The sequence below is a fragment of the Boleophthalmus pectinirostris genome, unplaced genomic scaffold (genome assembly GCF_026225935.1).
Source record: "Boleophthalmus pectinirostris isolate CB_2022bp ecotype Guang Dong unplaced genomic scaffold, ASM2622593v1 HiC_scaffold_10, whole genome shotgun sequence".
NCBI lineage: Eukaryota > Metazoa > Chordata > Actinopteri > Gobiiformes > Gobiidae > Boleophthalmus > Boleophthalmus pectinirostris.
The window spans coordinates 1,046,073-1,059,771 of NW_026570971.1; the positions used below are offsets into that span (position 1 = coordinate 1,046,073).

At 41.4% G+C, this 13,699-nt stretch overlaps 1 protein-coding gene across 1 annotated transcript in view; it reads left to right on the plus strand.

Moving 5' to 3' along the window:
- map4k5 (mitogen-activated protein kinase kinase kinase kinase 5) overlaps positions 1-4,595 on the plus strand; it is an 89,096-nt gene extending 84,501 nt beyond the window's left edge. The window contains exon 33 of the mRNA XM_055158754.1: positions 3,668-4,595. Within this exon, the coding sequence (XP_055014729.1) occupies positions 3,668-3,755 (88 nt within the window). The 3' untranslated portion in view covers positions 3,756-4,595. The remainder of the gene's footprint in view (positions 1-3,667) is intronic.
- Positions 4,596-13,699: the final 9,104 nt, after the last annotated feature.

Genomic DNA, 13,699 nt, shown 5'->3' on the forward strand with positions numbered 1-13,699 from the left:
TACTACTACTACTGCTACTACTACTACTACTACTACTACTACTACTACTACTACTACTACTACTACTACTACTACTACTACTACTACTACTACTACTGCTACTACTACTACTGCTACTACTATACTACTACTACTACTACTACTGCTACTACTACTACTACTACTACTACTACTGCTACTACTGCTACTACTTACTACTACTACTACTACTACTACTACTGCTACTACTACTGCTACTACTACTACTACTACTACTACTACTACTACTGCTACTGCTGCTACTGCTACTGCTACTGCTGCTACTGCTACTGCTACTACTGCTACTAGCTACTGACTACTGCTGCTACTACTACTGCTACTACTACTACTACTACTACTACTGCTACTACTACTACTACTGCTACTACTGCTACTGCTACTACTGACTACTGCTACTGCTACTGCTACTACTACTACTACTACTGCTACTGCTACTCTACTACTGCTACTACTGCTACTACTACTGCTACTGCTACTACTGCTACTACTACTACTACTACTACTACTACTGCTACTACTGCTACTGCTACTGCTACTACTACTACTACTACTACTACTACTACTGCTACTACTGCTACTACTACTGCTACTACTGCTACTACTGCTACTACTGCTACTACTACTACTACTACTGCTACTGCTACTGCTACTACTACTACTACTACTACTACTACTACTACTACTACTGCTACTACTTGCTACTACTACTACTGCTACTGCTACTACTACTGGCTACTACTACTACTGCTACTGCTACTACTACTACTACTACTGCTACTACTGACTAACTGCTACTACTACTACTGCTACTACTACTACTACTACTACTACTACTACTACTACTACTGCTACTGTACTACTACTACTACTACTACTACTACTGCTACTACTACTACTACTGCTACTACTACTACTACTATACTACTAGCTACTGCTACTACTACTACTACTGCTACTACTACTGCTACTACTACTACTACTACTACTGCTACTACTACTACTTGCTACTACTACTGCTACTACTGCTACTACTGCTACTACTACTACTACTACTACTACTGCTACTACTGCTACTACTGCTACTACTGCTACTACTACTACTACTACTACTGCTACTATACTACTACTACTACTACTGCTACTACTGCTACTACTACTACTACTACTATACTGCTACTACTGCTACTACACTACTACTACTACTACTACTACTACTGCTACTACTACTACTACTACTACTGCTACTACTACTACTACTACTACTACTACTACCTGGTCTACTTACCTGGTTACTACTACTGGACCTGGTTAGTCCTGGTTTAGACCTGGTTTAGTCCTGGTTTAGTCTGGTTTAGTCCTGGTTTAGACCTGGTTTAGTCCTGGTTTAGTCCTGGTTTAGTCCTGGTTTAGTCCTGGTTTAGTCCTGGTTTAGTCCTGGTTTAGACCTGGTTTAGTCCTGGTTTAGTCCTGGTTTAGTCCTGGTTTAGTAGACCTGGTTTAGTCCTGGTTTAGTCCTGGTTTAGACCTGGTTTAGTCCTGGTTTAGTCCTGGTTTAGTCCTGGTTTAGTCCTGGTTTAGTCCTGGTTTAGTCCTGGTTTAGGGTTTTAGTCCTGGTTTAGGGTTTAGTCTAGTCCTGGTTTAGTCCTGGTTTAGTCCTGGTTTAGACCTGGTTTAGTCCTGGTTTAGTTCTGGTCAGTGAAGTGTTGTTGTATTTTTGAGTCGTGTTCGTGCTGAACAAAGTGTAAATTTTATTTGGTGATTTTAATTCTTGATGTTGTAACTTTTCACTTCATTTTCTGATGATAAATTTACAAACAACACATTGTCTTCGACTCGTTCCAGAGTTTAACAAGATTTATTTTGTTCTCAACTACGACAAATCTGCAGATTTCCCAAATATGCACACGAATATTTCTGAAAGTTTTTGCACTTCATAGAAGAAAAGAGGAAAAGAGGAAAAGAGGAGGAGAGAAGTTTGAGCGAAATCCCAAAACATCAGATTAAAATCTCTGTTTCTGATTTTTCCTGACGTAAAAACTGACATGACAAACAGAAGTTCTTCTTTTCTTCCCTGTTGCGTTCAGAGCCTCGTCGTTTTTCACCACCAGGAGTTTAGAAACATTTTTCAAAACATATTTAAATGTTTTAGTGAATCACAGAATTTCTCTTCACATATTTATTTATTAGATGATTAATTAGATCATGTGACCTACTTACAAAATGACCAAGTCAAAATGATCGACCTGATACAAAGTCAAACAAACTGCACTGAAACACTCTGTGCCCTTTTCTGGACCCTTCCCCACAGTTTGAGAACCTCTTCTTTAAGAGAACTTCCTCTGACACTTTACACAAAACTGTGAAAAAAGTGAAGGAAGATTTTTAAACCTGTTTTTTAAAGTTCCAAACTGGAGTTTCATTCTTTTGTGGTTTTGCAGTGATATTTACCAGCCTCTGCACGTTTACCAAACCAAACACACATCGTGACAAACACAGATGCATTTGTCACTTTTGTTAGACAAACTTCAGCCAAATGTGGCAGTAGGTCTGTTCTGTAGATCCGCTCTATGCTGTAGACCTGCTTTGTGCCAACACTGGAACACATCAGCGCACTGTGGGAGGGGCTTGTGTTGGCTGTACGCAGGAAGGAGCGAGAGCGTGAAAAGGCGAGGGGCGGCGTGCTGACGTGAGGCAGGTGGACAGGTAGGATGTTTAGGAAGTTGAACCTGCCCTGTGATGCACGCTGGTACACGAGGGCACACGCTGTCGCAGACGAGCCGTGCATAGGGAGCGTGTGTGTTTGTGATGCGCCGTAGAGTCTCCGCGGGTTTCAAATGAGCGCACAGGCTGAACTGAGACGCCCCACACGCTCCTGCACCCGCTACAAGTACTACTACTACTACTACTACTACTACTACTACTACACTTCTACCACCGAGTACTACAACAGGTACCACACGCTCCTGCACCCGCTACAAGTACTACTACTACTACTACTACTACTACACTTCTACCACCGAGTACTACAACAGGTACCACACGCTCCTGCACCCGCTACAAGTTTATTACCAACAGCAGCGGCCGGAATCAAATATGATCACACTTGTCGAGTGTCAGACCTCGAGTGAGAGACAAGACCGAGTCCAAACACGAGTCCGAGACGAGACACGACGATCTACACACACGACCTTGGAGATCGACTGTAGATCGAGATCGATGTATTGATCACCACTGAATTAGACAAATCTATAACAGCAAATATTTTTTAAGTTTTCCTTTTTGTCCATGATTCTTTTCCAGCTCCAAACTTTTTATTCAACCTTTTACTTTTACAATCTTGGTTATTTTTTTCTGCAATACGATAAAATGTGTAATTCTGTTTAAGTGTGGATTAAATTTTGAACCAAAAGTTATTTATTTCCTTCACTTTTGTGTCTGACTTGAACAATTTTGTGCAATTTAGTTTGTGAATAATTGTACTTTATGGTTTGATTTCAGTTTTGTTGTTTGTTTACAGGTTTAGTTTTTCTCCTTTATGCTCACTGACTTTTCTTGGTTCGTCCCGTTGATACTAATGTTTTTTGTGTGTTTTGTGTTTTGTGTGTGTGTTTTGTGTGTTTTTGTGCAGGGTGGTGGTGTTGGAGAGCCGACCCACAGAAAACCCCACGGCCTTCAGTAACCTCTACATTCTGGCTGGACACGAGAACAGTTACTGACCCTTTTCCCTCGTCCAGTTCGTCCAGCGTTTGGGAGAATAAACCTTAAAATATCTGAACTTTTTCCTTCTCAACTGCAAAACGGATGCGGATGTACATTTTTGGGAATTACTGACCAATTTTTTTTACAGAGGTCAAGTCACGTGAAGCCTTGTTACAAAAAACGGACAATTTACGTCGGACTCTTTTTGTTACTTTTAATCGTCTAATCTCCTGGTGTTTCTGCGTAAAAGTGCCAATTTTAATCAGTCGGGAAGGTTTTTTTTTTTTTGTGATAAATCGAACATCCCTAACGCCATATTTAGAGGTATTTATTAAACTCGTCGTCGAAACGGTTCGGGGCGTTTGATTCGTCCCGTGGGATTTAAAGAACGACCTTTTTCTGAGCAGCTTTGGGTTTGGTTGTAAAATCGTAGCGTCGTTTTTTTTTTTGTGGTTTGAAAAGTTTCTGTACGTTGTGGCGTCCGTCGTCTCCCGTCGTCTCCTGTCGTCGTCCCCGTCGTCTCCCGTCGTCTCCCGTCGTCTCCCGTCGTCTCCCGTCGTCTCCCGTCGTCTCCCGTCGTCTCCTGTCGTCTCCCTGTCGTCTCCCGTCGTCTCCCGTCGTCTCCCGTCGTCTCCCGTCGTCTCCCGTCGTCTCCCGTCGTCTCCCGTCGTCTCCCGTCGTCTTTTAGAGCTTTTATTTCCGTCATTTGCACCGTGTAAGCACTTTTGTACATTTTTTAATTTAAATGACAAAATGAGGGACGATGCTCGGTTTTTCTGTCATCTCTGCATTCCCCTTTTGCAAAACTGTAATGTCCTTCTGTTTTTGTAATAAAAACAAACGCAGATGTAACGAAACACGTCAACGACTTCGGCTCCGTTTAATTATTTTATTATTACACGATTATATAACTTTAAATCTTTATTATATAACTTTAAATATGATCTGAAGGTTCAGGCCAGGTTTTTTTTTTTTCTTTTGAAACTTTTTATTTATTCAGTTTTTCAAGTTTTTTTTTGTTTGTTTTTTTTGTTTGCTAAAACCAGGACTAAAACCAGGACTAAACCAGGATAATAGATGGTGCAGTATTTTTTCAGACTATGAGCTCCAGTTAAATCTGTCCCTGATTTGAATGAGAGAAAAAAAAAAAAAAAAGCTCCAGCTTGAGGAATAAAAATATGTCCGGGTAAAATTTCTGGGATTTCGTTCTAGTGCCTCAAACATAAACATCGGATTCACTTCAGTTCAAAAAACAAAATCAGATTCTGCAGATTATAAACTGCGAGTTGTGAAATCTGCAGCTGAAAACGGAAACGGAGCAGAAAGAAAGTTTGGAGTGAGAGAGAAACTTGTGACACCGGGAGGATGAACCATGAAACTTTCCTGAAGTCACTGGATGATGGACAAAGTCTGGACTTCAGTGACACTGAAACCATCCTGTCGGGATTCAGAAAGACCTGAATAATAAATGTAAAGTAGAAATGTTTAAAGTCACACTGTGGAACATTTCAGACAAAGCAATGACAGTCCTGGTCTATTTCTGGTAAAGTCAATGTTCAGTCCCTCTTTTAGTCCCTGGTTTATTTACTTTAGTCATCACACTCACAATGTTTGTTTTTCCTCTAAATCCACCTGTGATTGAATAAATGTAAAGTCGAGCTGTTTAAAGTCACACTGTGGAACATTCCAGACAGAGCAATGACGTATCCATAGAAACGAGCAGGTGACCGTCCCACAACCGAGAAGTTACACAGTGCACCTTTAAAAATACACAGTGTAAATTTTCCTCTGTACCTCCTCGTCTCCATGGAGATGTTTCTGATGTTATTGCTGCTCTGGAATGTTCCACAGTGCGGCATTAAACGTATCGATCTCCGTGCAGACGAGCGAGTGCAGGTCAGGTCTGTGGAGAGGCGAGCCACTTGCAAGAAAAATAATGTTTTTTTTTTTTTTTTTGAGTTTTATTTTTCAGTAATAACAACAACTTTCACTATTATGGAAATGATTATTTATATTATTTGACAGAAAAACAGGTTGAGCAGGTTCAGCTCGAACTGGAACTGACGCTGAGTCTGTGTTGTTCTTTTTTCAGACCAAGAGTTTGTTTTCATCCTGACAGTTTGTTCTGGTCCCTGCTCCTCTTCCTCAGTCTCGTCATGTTTCTCTCAGTTGATTTAAACAGGTTTTGTCTCTGTTTTCCTCTCGTTGGAGGCAGGACGACAGCGCCACCTGCAGTCCCACTTCCTCAGGACTTTATCCCAGGTGTGTGAGAGGAAAAAAGCCCCTCGTCCTGGTTTATCGTCCCATTGGCACGTTTCTGTATTTCAACTTGCCTCGATTGCTTTGTGCTGGTGACCAGTCGAAACTGTCAGGTATAAAAACAAACTCTTGGTCTGAAAAAAAGAACCTAACAACATAAATTATCGTACGACCAAATGAACCTGACTGAACTGAGTCTGAGTCTGACGACAGCGACGCAGAAGAGTTTGTGTCGCTCTGTTTCCCTCCGGAGGTCGAGGTCGAGTTGTTCAGAAGTGACACGAGGATGAAGAATTGAAGTGATTTAGTGATTTGGAGTGAGATGAAGAGTTTGGTTCAACTTGTTCTGTTCTGTTATTTATGTTGTAGTTGATCTGAAGAACTGTTCATATGTGACGTTTACAGTCTGTTCTTCTCTCTTCTGTTGTTTTTACTACAACTTGACTTTACACAGGAAATGTCCCATCCTGATCTCTCATTTTATTAAATATATTTCCCCAAAAAGTGCCACTTATACTCTGAAAAATACAGTATTTTTTTTCTAAATTCCACAAACTTTGGACTTGATGTGTTTTGGTTCTCTCGAGTCAGAAGCAGAATGAGCCTCACATGAGTCTCTTGTTTGAGTTGCAGGTTCAAAGCTGAAATCCAGTGAGTTTAAACCTAAAATGTGTCTCTGATCTGACGGTTTCTCTCCAGCACCTGCTCCAGAGTCGGTGCTAGTGCAGCTTCTGCAGCTCAGGGAGGAAGTCCCCACATGACGCCTGAACAGAAACTGAGACTGAGACAAATGTAGGACATGTCTCTGTCTCTCTGTGTGTCTCTGTGTGTGTGTCTCTCTGTGTGTGTGTGTGTGTCTCTGTGTGTCTCTGTGTGTCTCTGTCTCTGTGTGTCTCTGTGTGTCTCTGTGTGTGTCTCTGTGTGTGTCTCTGTGTGTGTCTCTGTGTGTGTGTGTGTCTCTGTGTGTCTCTGTGTGTCTCTGTGTGTGTGTGTGTCTCTGTGGATGTCTCTGTGTGTCTCTGTGTGTGTCAGAAGTGTTGGGAATAAATTGTCCTCCTCCAGTTTAAACTCCAGACGTTGTGGTTTTACTGTTGGAGCTGTGGACGTCGTCTCTGTTCAAAACACCAAAACACTCGTGATCCATGTGACTGTTCAGCTCCTCCTCATTTTGTCCGTTTTTTCAGTTTATAAATAGAAACGTTCCACACGTGGACTAAAGCTGAACACAGATGAATGAACACAATAAATATGACGTCAGCTCAGGCTCCTCCAGGCGGCTCCTCTGTGGCTCTTTAGAGACTCTGTGGCTCTTTAGAGACTCTGTGGCTCTTTAGAGACTCGAGGATGTGACGAGGATCTGAGTGAATGAAGCGAAGCAACAACTTTCCCCAAAAGAGTCGACATCATGATTCCTGGAGCTTTGACTCTTCTGCAGCTGAGGTTTCCTAAAATAAACTCATGTAAATAAACTCACTGACATTAAAATGTTTGAAAAGGAAATTCAAATGAATAAAATCTTCGATATAAAAAGCAGCAACATCACATTTACTAAAATATGAATGAACTTTACTCAAATTTTGCTGAATGATCAACATTTGTTTTCTCTAAAGTCTAAAGGTCGAGGGAAGTTTAAGTTCCACTTTGGTTTATTTATGAATTTAATTTTGAAGAGTCTGAGTTTGATTCAGATGTTGCTTTTAACCCCGAGTTTCAATAGATCATTAACGTGACAGAATAAAAGAATAAAAGAATAAAATGAAACAACACTCACTGTTTTCTCGACATAAACCTGCTCACAGACGGAGGGAGGATCAGACGTTTGGATGTGTCACTTTTAACACTCTTTGTATTCACACTAGAACATTGAAGTAGTTTATTGTTTTACATCAGATTTACAACTCGACAAACTCTTACCTCTGTTTTTAATCCCTGTTCACCAGTGCGTTTCTGTAAAGCACAAAATACTTTTATTTTTAGATTATTTACATGTTAAAAAATAAAAAGTCACATTTCTCCCTTTCCTTTAACCTTTTCTTTACATGTACCAATTCTTCTTTTTTTTTGTTTTATTGTATAAATTATTTATCCAAAACTCAATCTGAAATTATTTAATTTAAATTGATTTATTAAAGCCCAGTGAGAAGCGCCAGAGTCGGTTTTTCCTGAGCGCTCGAACAAAATCAGTTCTTATATCAAAAACTGGTTATAGTTATTTATAATAAATACATGAAAGTGCAAAAGTGACGTCAGTGTGAAAGAGTCAAAGTGTTTCATGTTGAAGTAAATGACGTCAAAAGTACAAAAATATTCCTGTGACTAAAATGTGACGTAATGTGACTGTTTTTGTGGCAGTAACAACATAAAAACATCGTGGCTCAGCTCAACTCACACGAGTCCATTTTGTGTCAGAACCTTTTAATAAATGTCAGGATTAAATTTCCAGAAACAGTTTCTGGAGCCCATCTTATAAAATTCATTTGCAGCTTTAAAAACTGTGAAATTCTGGTCCAAACAAACTTTTGTTCTTTCTTTTGCAGATGAGACACAAGAAAACAGATCACAGCTCCTCTAATGATTTTACTGATTTTGATTTTTCAATTTTCTTTTTGGGACTTGTCTCTGTTTCATTCTGATTGTCGAGATTTCTTTTTTAAATTATTATTATTTCTGGTTTTCCTCCAACAGCCACACTGATACTGATACTGATACTGATACTGATACTGTTTCCAATTGTTTGAATCCATTTTGGAGGAAAAAAAACAAAACAGTTGAAAGCAAAACTCAATTAGGATTTGGATTTATTCAGTGAAATGTTTCTCATGAATTGCATGTTGTTCTCTAATTTCAAAAGACAAACTTCATTTTAATAACTTAAGTGTCATTTTTCACTCCAAATCCTTTTAAAGAGGCTGTGTCGCTTTAAAATAACTTGAAATAATAATAATAATAATAATAATAATAATAATATTATTATTATTATTATTATTATTATTATTATAAATAAATAAAGAAAATAAATAAATTTTTTTAAAGTGACTTCCTGTGTGTGTTTTATTGTGAAAGGGCCTGGCGGAAGTGTGCGTCAGGTGTTCTTTAAATCGCCGCAGGTTTTTGACGCTCGCTTCAGTTTCAGACTCTGCGCTTCTGCTGCAGCTTCTGCTCCGCGTCTGCAGCATCTCCCCCAAAAAACCTTCAACCCCGCGGATCTACCACAGCTCCAGACTCCCGCAGCAAAAGTAAGTGAAGAAACCAGCTAAAAATAACATAAATTTGCTTAAATGTACATTTCTTTTACATGAACGCGTCTGTTGTCATGTAAATTGTCAGTTATGAGAGTTTACTTGCAGATTACAGCTTTATTTTGAGCTCAAACATGTTTAATCTTACACTTTAGCATTTCTTTTTAACTTTAATTTAAGAAATATACAGTTTATTTTGCATATTTATCAGTTTTAGTTCGTGTTTTTGTCCGTTTTTAGCCGCTGGTTCGTTGTTCCCCTGGGAGTTTTATTCCCACTTGGAGAAGCTCATTGAGTTTCAGTTGCAAATGTTTTGTTACGTAAGTGCGCCAGGTGGACCTGGTGTTGTTTTATGGACCTGGTGGTGTTGTTTTGTGGACCTGGTGTTTGTTTTGTGGACCTGGTGTTGTTTTATGGACCTGGTGGTGTTGTTTTATGGACCTGGTGGTGTGTTTTGTGGACCTGGTGTGTTTTTTGGACCTGGTGGTGTTTTGTGGACCTGGTGGTGGTGTTTTGTGGACCTGGTGGTGGTGTTTTGTGGACCTGGTGGTGTTTTGTGGACCTGGTGTTGTTTTATGGACCTGGTGTTGTTTTGTGGACCTGGTGGTGTTTTGTGGACCTGGTGTTGTTTTGTGGACCTGGTGGTGTTGTTTTGTGGACCTGGTGGTGTTGTTTTGTGGACCTGGTGGTGGTGTTTTATGGACCTGGTGGTGTTGTTTTGTGGACCTGGTGGTGTTGTTTTGTGGACCTGGTGGTGTTGTTTTGTGGACCTGGTGGTGTTGTTTTGTGGACCTGGTGGTGTTGTTTTGTGGACCTGGTGGTGGTGTGGTGTGTTGTTTGTGGGACCTGGTGGTGGTTGTTTGTGGACCTGGTGGTGGTTGTTGTTTATGGACCTGGTGGTGTTTGTTTTATGGACCTGGTGGTGGTGTTTGTTTTATGGACCTGGTGGTGGTGTTTGTTTTATGGACCTGGTGGTGGTGTTTGTTTTATGGACCTGGTGGTGGTGTTTGTTTTATGGACCTGGTGGTGGTGTTTGTTTTATGGACCTGGTGGTGGTGTTGTTGTTTTGTGGACCTGGTGGTGGTGTTGTTTTGTGGACCTGGTGGTGGTGTTGTTTTGTGGACCTGGTGGTGTTGTTTATGGACCTGGTGGTGTTGTTGTTTTATGGACCTGGTGGTGGTGTTGTTTTATGGACCTGGTGGTGGTGTTTGTTTTATGGACCTGGTGGTGGTGTTTGTTTATGGACCTGGTGGGTGTTGTTTTGTGGTGGTTGGTGTTTTGTTTTGTGGACCTGGTGGTGGTGTTTGTTTTGTGGACCTGGTGGTGGTGTTGTTTATGGACCTGGTGGTGTTGTTTTGTGGACCTGGTGGTGGTGTTGTTTTGTGGACCTGGTGGTGGTGTTGTTTTGTGGACCTGGTGGTGGTGTTGTTTTGTGGACCTGGTGGTGGTGTGGTGTTTTGTGGACCTGGTGGTGTTGTTTTATGGACCTGGTGGTGGTGTTTTATGGACCTGGTGGTGTGTTGTTTTTATGGACCTGGTGGTGGTGTTGTTTTGTGGACCTGGTGGTGGTGTTTTTGGGACCTGGTGGTGGTGTGTTGTTTATGGACCTGGTGGTGGTGTTGTTTTATGGACCTGGTGGTGTTGTTGGTGGACCTGGTGGTGGTGTTGTTTTATGGACCTGGTGGTGGTGTTGTTTTATGGACCTGGTGGTGTTGTGTGGACCTGGTGGTGGTGGTGTTTTATGGACCTGGTGGTGGTGGTGTTTTATGGACCTGGTGGTGTTGTTTTGTGGACCTGGTGGTGGTGTTGTTTGTGGACCTGGTGGTGGTGTTGTTTTTGTGGACCTGGTGGTGTGTTGTTTTGTGGACCTGGTGGTGTTGTTTTGTGGACCTGGTGTTTGTGGTGTTTTATGGACCTGGTGGTGTGGTGTTTTTGTGGACCTGGTGTGTTGTTTTATGGACCTGGTGGTGTGTTTTATGGACCTGGTGGTGGTGTTGTTTTATGGACCTGGTGGTGGTGTGTTTATGGACCTGGTGGTGGTGGTGTTTTATGGACCTGGTGGTGTTGTTTTTGTGGACCTGTGGTGGTTGTTTTATGGACCTGGTGGTGGTGGTGTTTTATGGACCTGGTGGTGGTGGTGTTTTGTGGACCTGGTGGTGTTGTTGTTTTGTGGACCTGGTGGTGGTGTTGTTTGTGGACCTGGTGGTGGTGTTGTTTTTTGTGGACCTGGTGGTGTTGTGTGGACCTGGTGGTGGTGTTTGTTTATGGACCTGGTGTGTGGTGTTTTGTGGACCTGGTTGGTGTTGTGGACCTGGTGGTGTTTGTGGACCTGGTGTTTTGTGGCCTGGTGGTGTTGTTTTGTGGACCTGGTGTGTTGTTTGTGGACCTGGTGGTGTGTTTTGTGGACCTGGTGGTGTTGTTTTGTGGACCTGGTGTGTTGTTTGTTTGTGGACCTGGTGGTGGTTGTTTTATGGACCTGGTGGTGTTGTTGTTTTGGACCTGGTGTGTGTTGTTTTATGGACCTGGTGGTGTGTTGTTTTGGACCTGGTGTGTGTTTTGTGGACCTGGTGTGGTGTTTGTTTTGTGGACCTGGTGGTGGTGTTGTTTTGTGGACCTGGTGGTGTTGTTTGTGGACCTGGTGGTGTTTGTGTGGACCTGGTGGTGTTGTTTTATGGACCTGGTGGTGGTGTTGTTTTGTGGACCTGGTGGTGGTGTTGTTTTGTGGACCTGGTGGTGGTGTTGTTTTGTGGACCTGGTGGTGGTGTTGTTTGTGGACCTGGTGGTGGTGTGTTTTGTGAACCTGTGTGGTGTTTTGTGGACCCGGTGGTGGTGTTGTTTTGTGACCTGGTGGTGTTGTTTTGTGGACCTGGTGGTGGTGTTGTTTGTGGACCGGTGGTGTTGTTTTGTGGACCTGGTGGTGGTGTTGTTTTATGGACCTGGTGGTGTGGTGTTGTTTTATGGACCTGGTGGTGGTGTTTGTGTTTATGGACCTGGTGGTGTGTTTTTTGTGGACCTGGTGTTGTTTTGTGGACCTGGTGGTGGTGTTGTTTATGGACCTGGTGGTGTGTTGTTTGTGGACCTGGTGGTGTTGTGTGGACCTGGTGGTGTTGTTTTATGGACCTGGTGGTGTGTTGTTTTATGGACCTGGTGGTGGTGTTTTATGGACCTGGTGGTGTGTTTTATGGACTGGTGGTGTTGTGTGGAACCTGGTGGTGTTGTTTTATGGACCTGGTGGTGGTTGTTGTTTTATGGACCTGGTGGTGTTGTTTTATTGGACCTGGTGGTGTTTTGTGGACCTGGTGGTTGGTGTTTTATGGACCTGGTGGTGTTTGTTTTGGACCTGTGGTGGTGTTGTTTTATGGACCTGGTGGTGTGGTTTTTGTGGACCTGGTGGTGGTGGTGTGTTGTGGACCTGGTGGTGGTGTTTTTGTGGACCTGGTGTTTGTTTTATGGACCTGGTGGTGTTGTTTGTTTATGGACCTGGTGGTGGTGTTGTTTTGTGGACCTGGTGGTGTTTGTTTTGGACCTGGTGGTGTTGTTTTATGGACCTGGTTGGTGTTGTTGTTTTGTGGACCTGGTGGTGGTGTTGTTTGTGGACCTGGTGGTGTGTTTTGTGGACCTCGTGGTGTGGTCGTCGGTCGTCGTCGTCGTCGTCGGGTGTAACTTTTCCGTCTGAGTAATTAAATTAAATTTCACTTTTATCAAAATTTCTGGGTTTGTTCAGCAAATTTTCTTTCCCAGTGTTTAGTCATAACAGTTGATTATTGTTGATTATTATAAAGAAAAAGAAGCCGACAGAAACAGTTAAATTCTAATATTAAACAAAATTACATTCACACACGTAAAAGATGTTTAAATAAATAAAACTTTAAATAAAACTTGACAGAATTAACTGTGTCACGTTTGCCTAGTTTTACTGTTTATTTTTCACACAAAAATGACATTAAAAGTGTGTTGTGTTGTGTTCAGTCATAATTCTTGTTTGCAGATTAAATTATAACGTGGAAAAGCTGAAGTATAAAGTAAAACAACAATGATTTAATATATTTATGATTATATAAGTGGACGTTCATGAGTTTCAGAATGATGACTGTCAAAATGTTGCATCGAACTGAAAGTTGATCATAAATATGATAAAAAACAGGTTTATTTGTTCCTGGTGTCAGTTCTACTATCGTTTTTTTTTTATTCCACATTGTTCACGTTCTACTTTCCAAAATAACAGAAAATCATTATTATCAATCGTATAAATAAGGAAATGTTAATTAGGATGAATAAAAATCTTGGAGTTTGTTGGCGTCTGCTGGTAACAGTTGAGAAAGAATCATGTTTTAAAGGCGCATTGTGTAACTTTTCTGGTGGAGCGTCCGTCAAACGCTCGTTTAATGTCTAAAAAATCTGTGGATTTTTGTGGATTCTTTTGGGTCTTAAACATTTTGATGTAACCACAAAACGGATCCATT